The 18086-nt window shown below is 37.2% G+C and overlaps 1 protein-coding gene across 1 annotated transcript; it reads left to right on the forward strand.

The window, feature by feature from the left end:
- Window positions 1–1671: 1671 nt before the first annotated feature.
- Window positions 1672–5691, forward strand: LOC144212767 (cornifelin homolog B-like). Its single transcript, XM_077740886.1, has 4 exons — window positions 1672–1694; window positions 3734–3847; window positions 4479–4639; window positions 4812–5691. Exons 2-4 carry the CDS (start codon window positions 3742–3744, stop codon window positions 4941–4943), a joined length of 399 nt encoding a protein of 132 aa, XP_077597012.1. The 5' UTR covers window positions 1672–1694; window positions 3734–3741; the 3' UTR covers window positions 4944–5691.
- Window positions 5692–18086: the final 12395 nt, after the last annotated feature.

The raw sequence follows: 18086 nt of genomic DNA on the forward strand, positions 1-18086 counted from the left end.
ATGTAAGGCATGTGAAATTCATTCCCATATGATATCTTATGTTTATTGTTATGAACTTACTAAAATCACACTTGAACTACGTATTTTCACACCTAAAAAACGCACTGTTTGATAGGGCGTAGTCTCATTTTCAGCTATATTTTCAGTTTTTTCTCAATACCTCTTCAGAAAGGGTTCTACAATGAGTCGAGGCTAGCGTATGTTATGCTATCTGCTAGCGTACCTAGGTTATGCTAGCCACTAGCGTATGTTATGCAAACTAAGTTTGATGAAGCTTTATTGAGGTAAAAGGTACACTTTGATTTCAAGAGTTGGTTGTTCAACACGCTATGCTCCATCTCACTGTCAGTCATAGTTGTGTATTCCGGCAACTTGTTTCCATATTTGGCGAAAGCTCGAACAACAGCTAGCCGACACTTGAGCCCAGTCATCCACAATTCATTGTAACTTGCGACATGCATCACACCCAAGCCTTTGATTCTCCTTGCTTTTGTATCACCATCGACAATGGATTCCAAATCGTCACGTAACTCGTGTGACGCACTCTGCTCAAACTACAATGTTGGTCATTCGTCAGCAATCCGTTAGCAAACCTGTTAATTTGTGTTCGAGCCATGGCTTCAGTCCATTTTCCATGCGTTCACACTCACATTCTGTTGTCATTCACGTCAACCATTTCCTCTGTGTAGCTCTAGTACGCTGTTTCTTTAAGTATTCAGAGTGTTTTTGAGGGTTAAAAGCATTGCGAATATACGAAGGTCAAATGCCTTGCCATGGATTTACAGTAATGCTTGGAATGCGAGGGGAGAATATTTTTAGGGTGAACATCCGTTGGGTTCATCGCAATAAGTAGCATGCCGGCAAGCACTAAAACCAGTCACTCAAGCGAATTTAGTGTACAGAGAAGGAGTACCGACCGATTGGGCGCTTTGACCATTTTAGAGAAAATTTTACATTTGTAAGTGCACCCTATAGGTGTGAAAATACGTACTTGCCACGAACAGAGTGGTTTGGCTGCCCAGTGCAGTGTATAATGCTATTGACATGAGTCGTAACGTAACCTTATATCGAAAAAGCGTGACCGGACATTTAGTCGACGGACACTTCATCGCCGGACTCGCAAACGATTGTTTTCAAAATAAAAGGCAATAAATACATAAAAACATTAAACATTTTATTAAAAAGAAGACAAAGGAAATTCACATATTCTTTATTATAAAAAATAAAACAGCAAAAACTCGACAACATAAACATGACCATTTGGGCGTGTGCAAGTACTAAATGTGCTTGTCTCTATACACACTATGCACGAAACGGTTCATACGTTGAGCGCTCAATGTTTAGAATACCCCCCAAAAAATCACATCTGACATTTGACTTGTTATGTCACGTTGGTTCTTTTTTAAATGTCCGTCGATGTAATGTCCGGGTACCCGAAAAAGTGATCAATTGTGACTAAACTAACCAAGGGTTAGGGTTAGGTTTAATATCTAAGTACATTTGACAATCATAACCCTAACCCAAACGGCGACCAAAAGAGCGGAGACCAAAAGACCAGCGACCAAACGTACGAGCACCGCAATCGGTCGGTATGTAACAGGCCCAGCAGGTTGGTCTGGTTGCGCCTCTTGGCTTTTAATTTTGGAGTTGCTCTGCTCGAATGCACGAAAACATTTCAACTTTGGATTCTTAAGGTAACACACCTTCTCTCTTGCAATACATCATAACTTATTTGCAATAATGAAAGCTTTTAGAATGACTTTGGTTGTCATTTCATGTTACCTTTGAGCTCATATTTATTTGTAATATTAAAACTTGGTTTTTAAAACATAAATCACCTTTTTTCTAAATGATTTATGAAAATTAAGTTGGAAAGATGAATGTTTTTTTCAACAAACTCAAAAAAACAAATAACCAAAAATAAAGTATTATTTTTCGAAAATAAATGACATTATGCAACAGACATAAACTTGAATTTTCACCTCATTTAGCCTTTTTTAAATGGTTCAATTTTTATCTAGCTTATTTTAAAAATATTTGAAAAGTCACTTTTATTTTCTTCATAGCTTATTCAAGTATTTTGTTATAAAAGCACATATATTTCTTAAATGCATCAATGATGTTTAATTCCAATTAATTTTGAATTTCTTTTGACTTTCCCTTGAAAAAAGACTAATTGCAATAATAATATTTTTTTAATGTAAAACCTGTTCCAGCAAAAAGAGCATAACATTATTATTGACAAATATGACAGTGTATAGAAAAACAAGTTTGAATTCTTTAAAAGTGAAATCGATTTTTTTACGAGAAATATCAGATTTAAATTCTTTTATCGTTTCTCTAAATATGACGTTGATCTTGGAACTATTTTATAGAGAAAAAAGATGACTTCCCAATTATTTCCTTTTGTGAAATTCTATTTTTATTTTTTGGGGTTGTATGATTCCATAAAGGAAAATATTACTTACAGTACAATTCTAACTACCCTAAGTATTAAAAGTTCAACTCCGGGATATAAATATTGACACATTTGACTTAACCTCAGATAAACTCCCAAATTTTGGACTCCTTTGAAAATATGACCATTTGAAAGATTTTAAACATGACGTGCAAATAAATAGAAGCTAAATTTAGTGGATGTGCTTGGTATTTTTTCCTGATAGACTTAATTATTAGTCCAGGTAGTTGGTTCTAAAATTAAAACTGCAGCACACACCTCAGTTAATGACCAAAGTGGATACAGACATTACTGTATGCCTAATGATACGTCATTACGTGAAGAGAGCTGGAAAAAGTTGTAGTACAGTAATACCTTGACATTGAGTCCACCAATGTATGAGAAATTTGAGATACAAGTAAAATTCCGAGCAAATAATTGCCTTGAGATACAAGCTTACGAGACAACCAGGTGGCCAAGATGCGAGAGGCTACTTATGATAAGAGCGGACTGTCTTTTTCGTCGCATCTCCCTCATGTAAAGTTATCTAAAAGCACTGGGCAGAGCGTTGCATTTTCCGTGTTTTTGTGTTAGTCACTGCAGAATCAAGGGAAAAACAATGAGTACAAATGAGGCAGGGGCAATGAAGGGTAGTGTGAAGAAAAGGCGAGTGATGACAATGAATATTGAGCACGAAATAATCGAAAAACATGAGAGTGGTGTACGTTGGCTCGCCAATACGAGAGGTGCACCCGAACTAGTTGGCAAGTTGTTGTGCGTTATCCTATTGTGAGGACATTTGTGTGCGTCATTTTCGAAATATTTTGATTGGGAGACAAAAGCAAATAATCATAGATATGTTCCTCTTAAAAATTCCGGCTAAATGAAAAGGTGGAAGCGAGCCAATAAGTGCAAAGCCGGAGGAAGAAAAGTAAAAAAATTAAAGCGAAATTTGAATTAAGTTTAGTGTAAAATAAGATTAAAACGTATTTTTTGTGTGTGTCAGTATTGTATTCTAAGTTCATTAAAGTGAAAATTATGTTTGTAATGTTATGATGGTATTGTCATCCAAAAAGTCTCTCTTTCTCTTTGTCTCTTTCTCTCTTTTTCTCTCTCTGTCTCTTTCTGTCTCTCTCTGTCTCTCTCTCTCTCTCTTTCTCTCTCTCTTTCTCTCTCTTTCTCTCTCTTTCTCTCTCTGTCTCACCACCAAAATCACTTGAAATTGACATACAAGCTCGGTCCCGGAACGCATTAAGCTCATATCTCATGGTATTACTTGTAACATTTGATCTGCAGGAGTCAACATGACGTCCAAAATGGTGGTTAGGCAGCCTGCGCCCGTCATGGTGCACCAAGAGTCTAACCAGTGGGGCAGCGGAATCTGTGATTGTTGCGACGACGTTCCCATGTGTAAGACATTAAAATGTTATCTATTTTATATTGGTTTATTGAATAAATAATGTATTTCTTTATTTATTTGTTTATTTATCTGTTAAAATTCGGATCTCATCTTTAATCGTAATTACAAACCCTTCATCACTTTACTCCATCATAAATAAACTCAAGTAAAAGTAAAAAGTGGGCGGCCCGGCGGTTTGAGTGTTTAGCACGTCGGCCACACAACTCTGGGGTCCTGGGTTTAAATCTAGGTAAGTCCACCTATGTGGAGTTTGCATGTTCCCACTGGAACTGTGTGGGTTTTCTCCGAGTACTCTGGTTTACTCCCACATTCCAAAAGACATGCATGGTAGGCTGATTGGATACTAATTTTCCCCTAGATTTGAGTGTGAGTACGAATGGTTGTGCCCTGCGATCTGCTAGCCACCGATAGAGAGTCTACCCTGCCTCTGGCCCGAAGGCAGCTGGGATGGCCTCCAGCACCTCCCGCTACCCTGGATAGGATAGTCCTTTCAGAAAATGAATTAAGGAATGAATAAAAGTAAATAGCAAACTACTATTAGATGAATGGCATTTAATGCTCAAGAAATCCAAAGTTGTATCACCAATTCTAACAAGTGTTTGTTTCACTACAAAATAAAAGGCTGCTTCGCATGCTGGTGTTGTCCTTGCTTCATGTGTATGACGACGAAGAAGTATGGCGAGTGCCTCTGCCTTCCCCTGGTGGATTGTCTGGTCAGCCCCATCGTGCACCCTGTCACTATGACCACCAGATATTCCATGCGCCAGCTGTACGGCATACGGGTAAATGGAATAACTTATAAACATTTTTTTATTTGAGACAAAAAAAAACATCTTTCTCCATTGCATGATGTCTTTCACCATCATACTTATTTTTCTTCTGATATCCACACCTGATAAATTACATTTTAAGTGGGCTTTCAACTTTTGATATGTGTTTTTTTTTTGCGCGCAGGGGTCCATGTCCAACGACTGCCTGTTATCCACCTTTTGTGTATCGTGCGTGTGGTGCCAGATGGCACGCGAGATGAAGGAGCGCTCCATCCAAATCGTGCTTGTTAACAAACACACCAAGAATTTAGCCTGACCATAGCGCCCCCTTTTTATTGTTTAAAATTCAATATTCATTTTCTGTGTATCCTCACAAGGGTTGCAGGGGGTGCTGGAGCCAATCCCAGCCAACAATCGGCACAAGGCGGAGGACACCCTGATTTGGTGGCCAGCCAATCGCAGGGCACAAGGAGACAAAGGACAACCATTCACGCTCACACTCACAGCTAGGGGCAATTTAGAGTGTTCAAACTGCCTAGAATGCATGTTTATAGGATGTGGGAGGAAACAGGAATACCCGGAGAAAACCCACGCAGGCATGGGTAAAACAAAATCCACACAGGAAGGTCTCAACCTGAGATTGAATCCTTGATCTCTGAACTGTGAGTCGAACGTGCTAGCCACTCTTCACCTTGCCGATTGTTGCAAATCATTGCAAATTACATTGTAAACTATAATTACATTATAATTCTACACTACACTAATAATTGTACACTACACAACAATTGTGTAGAAACAATTGTACACTACACAAATAATTGTACACGACCCTATAATTCAATAAAAATATTCTTTCTGTTTTCTATTCCTTCAAAGGGGTTTAAGAGTCATTCTTAAGCAACAAGTGATCAATTATACAAAAGTCTGTATCATACAAAAGTCTGTTGAGCCATTTTAAAATTTTGGAAAGCAGTCCATGTAGTAGTAAAGCAGCACCTTATCACCACACTGCTACCACCAGGTTTGATTAGATAGCAGCATCTTTTTTTTACTACTATCTTAAATAACACCAGATGGAAACAAGATAGACATTTTGACTTGAAAGTAAGTAATATGTAACCCAAAGTCTTTTGGAACATTTTTATACTACAACTATCTTAAATAACACCAGATGGAAACAAGATAGACGTTTTGACTTGAAAGTCAGTAATATGTAACCCGAAGTCTTTTGGAACATTTTTTTTCCTGCAAAATGTGGGATACTATTCAAAGTGATTCATTCTTGTAAAAATCTGTAATACCTTGAGATACCTGCTTTATGCGTTCCAGGACCGAGCTCGTATGTCGAGCTACTCTCAAATCAACTAGTCAAGGGTGTAGTCTGCCTTTCGCCCGAAGACAGCCGGGTTAGGCTCCAGCAACCCCCGCAACCCTTTCGAGGATGAGCGGTATGGAAGAAGAATGAATGAATGAATGAATAAATCTCAAGGCAAATATTTATTAAACATGTGGTTTTAGCGGGTGGGTGTAGCGTGTATGTTTAAGCTTGTGTATATTTTGCCATGCCTGGCTGCGTCTTTTTAATGTTGCATCCTCTGTGTGTCAAATATAAAAATAGCACTCGTTACTGACACTGCGCCTTAAAATGTGATGCGCCGAATAGTCGTGAATATACGGTATTTCTTAAAACTACTTTTGGGAAAAGTACATTCACTGGTGCAAGACGAAGACTTTCCTAGAATTTTCTTTTGATTGTCTTTCTATTACTTTTACTGTATGTAACTGTGTGTGCCGTTTTGTCCAACAATCACCTGATTAAACAACATGGAGGAAATGAGTCAAGCAACGGGTCTATTTTTTCCAAGAATGGTTGTGGATGAAGTAGGTTCTTTAGGTGCGAGACGTTGCACATATTATGTGTGTGTACATAAGTCACAGATTTTAAATCAGTTGTTTAGAGCCTTTTAAGGGGGCACAACAAAAGCCCCGTGCCCCCGCCTTTACAACACAGGGTCTAGCCAGTAATGAACATTCTTGCCGCCTTTACAAGCTCGCCCGGACACGCCCCTTCACTCACACCCCATTAAAAGGCCCAGCATTCATCCTGGCAAACCATAACTGTCATTGTGATCCCATTAAAACAACAAACTGGCAGGCGGGGCGCTGAAACGGGGTGAGGTTGGGGAAGTAACATGTGGGCTGTTGTGATTAATTAAACATGTCTTTAAACTAATTTGATGTAGTTAATGTTTGCCAACTGGATGTCATTTGTTCCTGTAAAACTTTGCAATTTCCTATTTTTAGAATTCAAATATGTAATTGGATGTCTGAACATACTTGCCTTTTATTGTTTATATTGGTCTAGAACTATTATAAGGTTTTCAGGAAACATTTTAAGGAGTTGAATACAAAAGAAGAAAAGTATAAATCATTTGTCTAACCACAAGTTCTGCAACACAAGTGACGTTTGCATGAGATTTCATTATTCATTCGAAGGGAATGTCTCCCAAAATGTATTATATTTTCAAGGATCTCTTGTCTGAGATGTCATTCAACAAAACACAATTCTGCTTGATATTGCAATTATTTTGCGAATCACAAATTAATTCTTCACTTGCCTACTCCGCTTTCGATCAAAGTCGTTAAGACCTGTGACATACAATAATTCATTGAATGGATGATGTGTAACAGTGTAACAAAATTAATAAGTGTGTTGGATTAATTCTGTAATACAATTATATATGTAAATTGTGACGCTCTTTTCGCTTCTTTATGGAATTGTTTTGTCGAATGAAGGCTTGTTTGTTTAAATTCCAATGGAGTTTGTTTTTAGTTCCCCTTTATTGTTATTATTGAATAACTGATAGGCTATGATTGTTGCAGATGTTGTTTTTGCTTATGCAGTCGGATTAATCAATAACCTTGTAATTGTTTTGTTTTATGGACTTCAAAGGGCATAAGAAATGACCGCACGGTAGAATTACTGGCGGCGGAGACGAGGTCGGAATGTTCTCACTTGCAAGTTGATCATCAGAGACACCAATTTAATTAAATGTCAATAATTTAATCAGATATTTGCCTGCAGTGTTTTATAGTAACATTAAAGTATAATTATTGATGAACATAACAAAGTGTCTTTCCAGAAAGGGAATTTAATCAATGAAGGTACTATTTTCAACAATCAAATGCAACTATCCCACATTGGCTGCCTTTCCTGGTGACATCAGTAATGCCCATTGTACCCATTCTTGGTGTTGCCTGTTCCTTTAAATCAGGAGATCTGCTGGATTTGTGCAATTTAACCGTGAAATAGAGTGAGATATGAAAATCCTAACACATGAGAAATTTGACTTACGAGGAAAAGTCAGAGCAAATCTTTACCTTGATATAGAAGACAAATTTTGAGATACGAGTATACGACATGTTTCCCGATGGTAAAGATATCTTCGAGGACCAGGCCGTAAAGGTGGCCATAAAGCAACAAGTTCCAACTCGAAAGTCACGGTAGAATACATTAACATCTTTGCCTCAGTTATCGCACAGGAAGATTTTGATTTAGTGTAACGTGATATTAAAAATTACTTTTAAGTGTGTGCATAGTAATCTAACTTTATTTAAGTTAAATTTAAACTTTATGTAATGTTATGAGCACGTTGGCGTCCGTCAAGTCTCTTTCCTGTCCTTTCTCTCTCTCATCCGGGCACTCCACGTTAAGCCGCTGTCACCTATCTGTACTGAGTAATGTACATTTTGGAATTGAAAAACATAACCACTAGATAGTTATTTGTTACTTTGTGAGCAGGTGGTGAATTTAAAAATATAAAGATGTTTTCCCATTGTAACATCCAGTTTTTTTCTGAAAGTGGGAACAGATTAATTAGTATTTAGTTATTTTCTATGGAAAAAAAATATTTGACATACGAGCTAGGTCTCCAAATGCATTGAGCTCATATTTCAAGGTCTTACTGTACAATGAAACGTGTTGCACAGATTCTTTGATGTAGCACTGGAGGGAGCCAACGTAGTACTAGTGGTTGAGTGGCGTAGAGTGAGTGGATGCATTTGAACCTGAAAGCTTGTGAGTCCCACCTGAGTGAAGCCGCCCCCACCCCTAGTTTTCCCACTCCCCCAGTCTTCCTGATAGGGTGACCCCAATCTTCCACCATGACAGATAGAGATGCTCAGAGTCTCTCTGTCATTTCCTGGGGGAAGTGTTCCTTTTTCAAAAGACAAGCTCCCAGTTTGTGGGGAGTGGGGTGCTGATAACATGTAGATTAAAATGAGCTGGAAAGGTGATGGGAGGGCGGTATATGCGTGAGTCACTCAAGCGTAGTCCGACTATCATACCGCAGGCAAAGCAAACAACGGCAGCAGGACTGTCTGATAGCGGTGGATGTGTGGTTGCATGTGCTTGTGGGGGAGCGCAAGTATGAAGGGCAAAGGGGCATGAATGATCAGCAACCCTGCTAATCTAGCCTTTGAGTTCAATCAGAGATAACAGTTAATTGTACTGGTACAAAATTCTGGCAATCCAAAATTTTCAATTCAGAGAAAACAGAGAAAACAACTTTTATCTCATGAAAAGTAAATGAATACATGAAAAAATTGAATGTTGACCGTGGAGGTTGGAGGCCTCTAAAATTGCAAAAATGAGTGTGTGTTTTTATTTTTTATTTTATAGCAGTAAAAGCAGATGTAATGGTTGTTCGTCTCGATGTGTGCCCTACAACTTTCGCCATTGGGTGAGCCGGGATAGGCACCAGCAACCATGACCCTGGCGGTGTTGAAAATGAATGAATGAAAAGCTGTTGTGATTTAATCAGAAAAAAAAATGGAATTCTGTTGGAGGATTTGACAGCAACTTTGTGTGGAAATGTTACAAATAAAATCTGATTATTTTTTCCTCAAATAAAGAGAAATTAAGTTGATCAATTCAAAAAGTACTAATTGTGTGTTTTTTTTCTCCAATCATTATTTTTGAGTTCACAAGACTTCAATTCTTTTTCCTAAAATTTGGCTCTCTGCTTCCCAAAAAGAATCCCTAAACAATTCGATTTAAAACTTTCAAAATACTTTACTTTCAGGTCCATGAGGGCCCATATACATGCAGTCTGCTTCTCATATCTCCCTCCTCCACCACATCTGAATCAAATGATCAACTAATCAGCAAGCTGACCAGGAGCTTGATCACGATTCTGATTATTTGATTCAGGTGTATTGGTGGAGGGAAAAATGCAAATCAGACTGGATAGGGGCCCTTGAGGACCAGAGTTGGAGACCCCCCGTCTTAGTGAAATGTAACTTTTGTGTTAGAAATCATCATTGCTTAATATGAATATTACATATCAAGGGGTTCAATCTCTACATTTCAAATTATTTTAAAATATTTAGTTAGTCTTTTGACAAACTTGTCAAGCAATGGATGGGATGGGGGCGGGTTTACAGTATTTAGCATTGTTAGCATTGTGATATACGGCCTCCCCAAACAAACTTGAAGTGCATCTCGGGGTTCGTTAAAAAGGTGAACGACATCCATAACTTGGATCTGGGTGTGTGCATGTGCGTGTACGAAGGCACACACGAGCATTGGACCGTTTAGCCAGCAAGTTTTGGTATTCAGATAAACTTTTATGGATGGAGAAAAAGCCAAAGTACACAATTACTGTCAACATTGCTCTTTTCAAGTTAGTCTGGATCCCTTCACCTGACCTTTTGACCTTTGTCATGAGCAGCAACATAAATGTTTGCTTTCAAACATTGTAATGATCCAAAAGTGAAAGTAACAACAATGAAGAATGATAATGTTTTTGCCACACAATGATAGTAAAAGCCATTCCTTTCCCTGTATTGTCAACTCACTACATTAAGCAAAAAGAGTTTAAAATGACAACCTTTTTTTACATTAAAAATTTGGTATAAGAATGGAAAGAGAATCCTGCCATTTTTTACTTCTTTTTCATCTTTATTTTCTTATTTTCTTTGGAAAAACAATATTTTACTGACGCTGGAAGGTTTCTAAGTAAAAAAGCTTTGTACTTGCAAAAAGATTGTTTTCTCCTAAATTCCATGTTAATATTATTCCTTAACTCCTGTTGTCGCTATACAGTGGTACCTCGACATACGAGTACCTTGACATACGAGCATTTCGAGCAAATAATCATCAGTAGAAAAATTCCGAGATGAGAAAGCCAGGTGGCCAAAAGCTGGGAGGCTGTTTATCATTGTAGCGTCTTTTTTGACGCAAATCTCTTTCGTGTTTAACAGATATCTACGAGCACTGGGCGGAGCATTGCATTTTTTTCTGTGTTTTTTTCCGTCACTCAGCGCGAATGCTGGAGCAATCGCTAATATGAGGTATTATGAGTATAGCATATTACTTCTTGTTGGCTGCTCATACAGACATCAGGGGGACTGGGTCTGTCCACCGCAACTCCTCGTGTAATATCTCTGGTCACAACTACCTATTTGTAATGCAGTGACGGGCCGTCGGAGCCTTCTCTGCTGGCCTAAGAATATCTGAATCATATATTATATTTTGTCCATCAATACTTTTAAATAATTTAAAATTGTCTGTTAGCTTCCTTTCATTGCTTTCCCCCTGGTTGCACTTGCTTCTAGATGTGTTTTCATATTGAAGCATTTAACCAATCACATTTCAGCCATTATTTGTTGCCAGGGTCAGAAATCTGCCTCAAGGCCTTCACAATCAGTTCTGCAGGCTCTGCTGCATTAAACACGTGTCGATAAGACTGTTGCTTTAATCAATCAGATTTCAAGTTTGCAACACTGCCTTCTCGCAATCGTAGGGATGCGTCATTACCTTCAACAGGTGTAGGGATACGTCAGCGCTTTCACCAACTATGATTGGCTAGTGATAGAGCAGGGGGGTCAAAGCCAGAGTGAGCCAGCCAGAGTGAGCAAACTCAACCCACACTGTCCAACAAATGGATTTGGTTGCAGATTTGTTGGCAAAGTCATTTTCCAGAGAGATGGATTGGAACGAATTAATTTGTTTTTAGTTCATTTCAATGGGGAACGTTCATTCGAGTAACAAGAATATCGACATACTAGCTCAGTCCTGGAACGAATTAAGCTCGTATCTCGAGGTACCACTGTATATCCGTTTAAAGAAATTTGACTTTTATAAAAATAAAACCAGCAAATTTGTGATGATGATTATTCCTGAAATAGTATTTTTTTTCTTGAAATGTTAAACCAAACTTTATTTAAACAATACTTAAATACTTTTTCATTTTCCACTGATTTTAGAACCACTTATCGTGTTCTGTTGTCTGTTACTAATTCAAACTTTATAACCTTCAGAAACAATTTTTTTGGTAAAAAACAAAATGATATCTTTGGAAAAAAAATCAGAAAAAAAACTCTTACATTTTTTAATGCATATGATTGAAATATTACCTTTCTAAATGGTAATACAAGAAGATTTTACTATTTATGAAGTAGGACTTTTATCTTTTCACCACTTCCAGCAGTTAAAAATAAAAAAAGAGAAAAAAACATTTTCCAGATTATTTTTCTTGAAATCTTTGCGAAAATATTGATTGAAAAAAAATATAGTTTTTTTTCTACGTATCTTTTTATGTAACGTCTTTTTTCCCTTCCTCTTAGGATGAATTTTCTCAGAGGCGGAGTGTGTTCGCTTAATGGCTGGCATTTATTCCCAACTGACCTAGTGCGCCTCTAACTACCCTGACCTACTACTTCATTGCCCCCCACCCCCTGTCCCCAAACCCTTAAACCTAGACTCCTTGTCACCATGGTGATTGCTAGACTAAACAGCCAGCAAAATTCACCAGATCCCAACATAACTGAAAATCCCCCCTGCCACTTTAAGCAAGCCTCGTTCGCACCCGTGAAGTGAAGGCTAGCATGTATTCTTAACATTCTTGGGGCGTAAACAATAGCGAGGCCAACAGATGCATCACCGGGAAGGCCGGGAATGTTTATGTCGCCCATTTGACCCCCCCACCCTACTCGCCTCGCTCCCGCCCGACACACAACCGGCTACGTCGTCCTCGGTCTTCTCATCTTGAGGTCGGTTTATGCTCAAAATCTTTCTACTTGGAATGACACCGAACAACATTAAAGGAGGACGGGATTGGTTGTCAAAATTTTCATCTGTGTATTATTATGGGCAATCGCCATATCTTGAGTTGGTTTGATATTTTTCTCTTTTCAATTTATGACTTGTTGTGGGGTTGCTTGTCAGTTGTTATTCAAATGGAATTTTCTTTAAAAATGATGGTAATATTTTTTTTAATTATCTGCTGATATTTCGGGGTATTTTTTTTGTCATATTTACTTCATATTTGAAATGTTTAACTACTCTCCATTTTCTTGATTTTGTTGCAGATTATTTAAAAATACTAGTAAATAAAAAATATAACAATAGGAAACCCAAGTTAAAAGAAATTGGGTTTTTATCAAAAAAAGGAATCTTTTTTTCTGGCCTGTAAGTTAACTTCTCCTTTTACCTCAAAGTGACATGAAACCCTAAAATATATATATTTTTTAATTGGGTTCAATTCTGCTTACTTTTGTATTTATATGCACAGCACCACCATCAGGTGGTGAAGTTATAAAATGTGTGACATCCAACCCTTGTGACTAGCACTCCTCTCCTACGATCGATAAATTTATATAGATACAAAATGTATATATATATATATATATATATATATATATATATATATATATATATATATATATATATATATATATATATATATATATATATATATATATATATATATATATATATATATATATATATATATATATATATATATATATATATATATATATATATATATATATATATATATATATATATATATATATATATATATATATATATATATATATACATATACATATATATATATATATATATATATATATATATATATATATATATATATATATATATATATATATATATATATATATATATATATATATATATATATATATATATATATATATATATATATATATATATATATATATATATATATATATATATATATATATATATATATTCAGGTTATTTTAAAGAATTTGACGGTAATCCCCCTTCTTCATTATCCTATTTACTCTCTGTAAATCACCAGTTCCATTGGTAGCAAAAAAGCCCCAGAGAACAATACTACCACCACCGTGCTTCACGGTAGGCATGGTGCACTTGGGGTTAAAGGCCTCACCTTTTCTCCTCCAAACATATTGCTGGGCATTGTGGCAAAACAGCTAAATTTTTGTTTCATCTGACCACAGAACTTTCCTCCAGAAGGTCTTATCTTGGTTCATGTGATCAGCAACAAACTTCAGTCGAGCCTTAAGGTGGAGGAAGGACTTCCTTCTTGCATGGTAGCCTCTCAGTCCATGGAGATGCAAAACACGCTTGACTGTGAACACTGACGCCTGTGTTCCAGCAGCTTCTAATTCTTGGCAGATCTGCTTTTTTGGGTATTCTTGGTTGAATCTTCACCCTGCTGACCAATTTTCTCTCAGCAGCAGCTGACAGCTTGTGTTTTCTTACTGAGCGTGGCAGTACCATGTACTTTATACTTACAAACAATTGTTTGCACTGTTGCTCTTGGGACCTGTAGCTGCTTTGAAATCATTCCAGGCAATGTTCCCTCTAATTTTTCGTTGGTCTGGGCAGAAAGACAACCTCCAGTACCAGTGTGAGCGACATCATCATTGCTCGCTATGGGCACACCAGTATCACACCTGCCATAAGCAGGTGCATGTCAATGTTCCCTTTAATTTTCCATGTAAAACATGCTGTAAAACACGAAAAACATAAGAGTGGACAGAGCTACTACCACTGGCTTCCATGTAAACGGAGCCATCATGGGGAAAGGGGTAAAAAAAAATAAAAAGTAAGATTAAATAAATGAATAATAATAATAAAAAATTGGGATTTTATTTACAGCGCACCATATGATTGCTGCTGCAGACAAGACGAGAGTAGTGTGCGAGGGAACATTGGCTCCAAGTGACTTTCCTGACTTGTTCAAATCAAGGATTCACTTTTTCAGATCCATGCTGAGCTCCTTTGACTTTCCCATTGTGACATTTATGGGCATTTGCATCCAATGAGCCCTCTTTAAATGGCATCAGAGAAGTCACCAGCTGTAGTCACTCGTAATCACTCACAAGAAGTTAAGAGGCCATGCTATGAAGCTCATTTCACTGACACAACTTTCTAAGTCACCGAAATTCCTAATTCGTGTTGCTGTATGGATATTTTTGATCCAGCAGATTTGATCACTTTTTCTGATAACCCATAATAAAGTCATAAAAGAACCAAACTTCATGAATGTTTTTGTGACCAAGAGGTATCTGTTCCAATCACTCTATCAGAGAAAAATCAGAGTTGTAGAAATATGTAGTAGAAATAACCAGAATCTCAAGAGAGCCATGACATTATGTTCTTCACGTGTATGTAAAACTTTGAAACTTCGACCACAACTCTATATATATATATTAACCCCCCCCCCCCCCCCCCACACACACACACACAGACACACACACACAAACACAACATTTGCGGGCTCAGGGAGCGGACACTGAGTTTTGCACATTTGACTTGAGAAAATCTGTTACTGTTAGATCGATCGTGGTTGTCGGCAGACGTATTGGAGTCCCTTGGCCGACCGATCGCTTGACCGCATTCTGACATCATCACTCCACATTAGACAAGGACACACACACACACACACACACACACACAGAAACACACACACACAAAATGAGAACGAGCCAGTGTTGCTCATCAGTCAGAAGAAGTCGCCTGGCCTGGCACTTGATAACGAGCCTCTTAAACTCGCAAGCTAATCAAGCTCAAAGAGACTAAAAAAGAAAAAAAAGAAAGAAAAGATAGCAGAGGAGAAGGCCTATCTCTTCTTTTTTTCCACTTTTTCAATTCCCTCCTTATCTCCTTTGCTCCGTGGGGGGACCCTAATGGCTATTGGGGGTGCATACCAGCACTGAAGTTCAAAATGGACTCAAGTGAAGGCACATTAAGACAGAGTGAGGAAATAGCTGGATTCATTTAGTTCAGTTTGGTTTATTCATTACAGTATTTAAGTACAAAAAATGACACATTGTATCACTTATTTGATTAAAAAACCCAAACAAACTTTTAGGAACATATTAGGTTTTTTTCAAAGCAGCTCTTTCTCTTCCTTATTTTTGATGGAGTTTTTTGAAGAGAAAAAATTACATTTATTTTTTTTAAACTTCACTTGAAAACCAAGACACCTCCACATTAGACTATAAATTCTAATGGTAGAAGTAGTTAATGTATAGACATTTCTTATTTTAAAACTGGTCTTAATCTTTTTTTCTTGAAAAATAAAATTTTTTGACTACTATACCATGTGTTGATGATTTTGAATATGTTATGTAATGCATTTTTAATCCCCCTGTTGTTAAAATATTTTTTTCAAATGAACTTGCGTGTCCCTATTGACAACCTCTTGCTTAGAAGATATATGTTTATATATTTAAAACCTCCCAAAGTTAGGCTTGTCATGTAAAATTTTTCACTGAAAATATTTTTACACTTTCTGGTGAAAAAAAACAACATTTGTGGACAATGTTTGTGGACAAAGAATTGCGCCTAATTAAAAGAAGTCTTCATTTTAGGATTTCACATCACTTTGAGGTAAAAGGAGGTTGCTTTTTTAAGTTAAATTCCTGGCCAGAAAAATGTTGTTGTTGTTGTTAAAATGACAACGCAGCAGGTTCACCTCTGAATGGTTCTACAAATAATTCAAGGTTAATATTTGTAATGGTCAAGTCAAAGTCCAGATTTAAATCTTATTGAAATGCTGTGATGGGGTATGAATAGAGCTGTTCATACTAGAAACCCCTCTAATTTTGCTGAAATGAAACAATTCTGCACAGAACAATGGACAAAAATTCCTCCAAAGCGTTGTGAAACACTCATCAGAAATTATTATAAAAATTTGATTTCAGTTAATGCTGCCAAAAGTGGAACACCCAGTTATTAGGTTCAGAGGGGAATTATTTTTCACAGAGGAACAGACAAGTTTTTAATTTTTCTGCCTTGGTAAATAAAATAATCAATTAAAAACTTTTTTTGTTTCCTTTGGTTGTCTTTGTGTCAAACTAAAATTGGTTTGATGATCTGAAATCTTTGTCTATTGTATGATATTTTATGCAAAAAAAAATACACAGAAATCAGGAAGGAGGGAAATACTTTTCCACGGCATTGAATATGTTTTGGAACAACATGTACATGATGATGATATCTTTCTATTTCTATGAGCCTGGGGGAAAAAAAGGAAAAACAGAGGATCATTTATATCCGACGGGAAGAGAAAATTAAATAAACTGCAACAAGTGGCTCTCCACTTATTCTTTGTCGTCATCTTTTTTTTTTGTCTACTTGCTTAGTTAAACAATTGCTTTGTTTTCTCATACATCTCCAAACATTTCCATGACACCATTCTCTTTCATACAAAATATCATTTATCCTTTTCATACAGTTAACTTCAATGAAAAAAAAACACTCTTAAAACACTGAGTATTCAAAGGTGATTGTGTAAAAAATATTACTGCCAGATTCAACTTTTTAGAGAGCAAAACAAAGTTTCCTTCTTGAAAATGCAGTTTGTGAATTGTTTATTGTTTTTGAATAAGTTGTTGTCAACCCATCATATAGAGAGGGTTCCCCAAAAACTGCCATTATTTTAACAGAAAATTCAGTCATTCTGTCATTTTCTGAACTGCTTCATCATCAGGAAGGGGGTGCTGGAACCTATCCCAGCTGATTTAAGCCCAGATGTGGGGAGCGGGGGGCTGAATCGGTTGCCAGCCGATCGGAGGACACAGGAGACAGACAACCATTCACACTCACAATTATATCTAGGGGCAATTTAGAGCGTCCAATCAGCCCCCAAGTATTCAAACATCTACAAATCTGTCAATTTCTGCATCTTCTTTATCCAAAATAAAGATTTCAGCTAAGTAGGCGTGCTCACCGACAATACTGGGTTCCATTTCATTTTCAGGGTCAGAGTTGTCGCCGTGGGGTTTCATAATAGTGATTCCAGCTTTGAAGAAAGCTCAAACTACAGTGCTCGCCGGCACTTTGGCCATGGCATTGACCAAACTTTCCAAATCGTCACGTCTTTGTCTAGAGCAGTGTTTCTCAACCTGGGTTCGGTGAGTCGGTCTCGGTGGAGCCTCTGCCTCGGAGGTCAAGACACATGGACTCATCATGTCTATTCACGATAACATGCCCCACTTGACAATCACTGGCTGCAGATGATCATGTGACATTGCTTGGCCAATCAGTGCTGCGAGGAACTTATATACTTTAATACCTTGACATACGAGTGCCCCGACATACGATGAATTTGACATACGAGTGCCCCGACATACAATGAATTTGACATACGAG

This window comes from Stigmatopora nigra, chromosome 19, assembly GCF_051989575.1.
Source record: "Stigmatopora nigra isolate UIUO_SnigA chromosome 19, RoL_Snig_1.1, whole genome shotgun sequence".
Taxonomy (NCBI): domain Eukaryota; kingdom Metazoa; phylum Chordata; class Actinopteri; order Syngnathiformes; family Syngnathidae; genus Stigmatopora; species Stigmatopora nigra.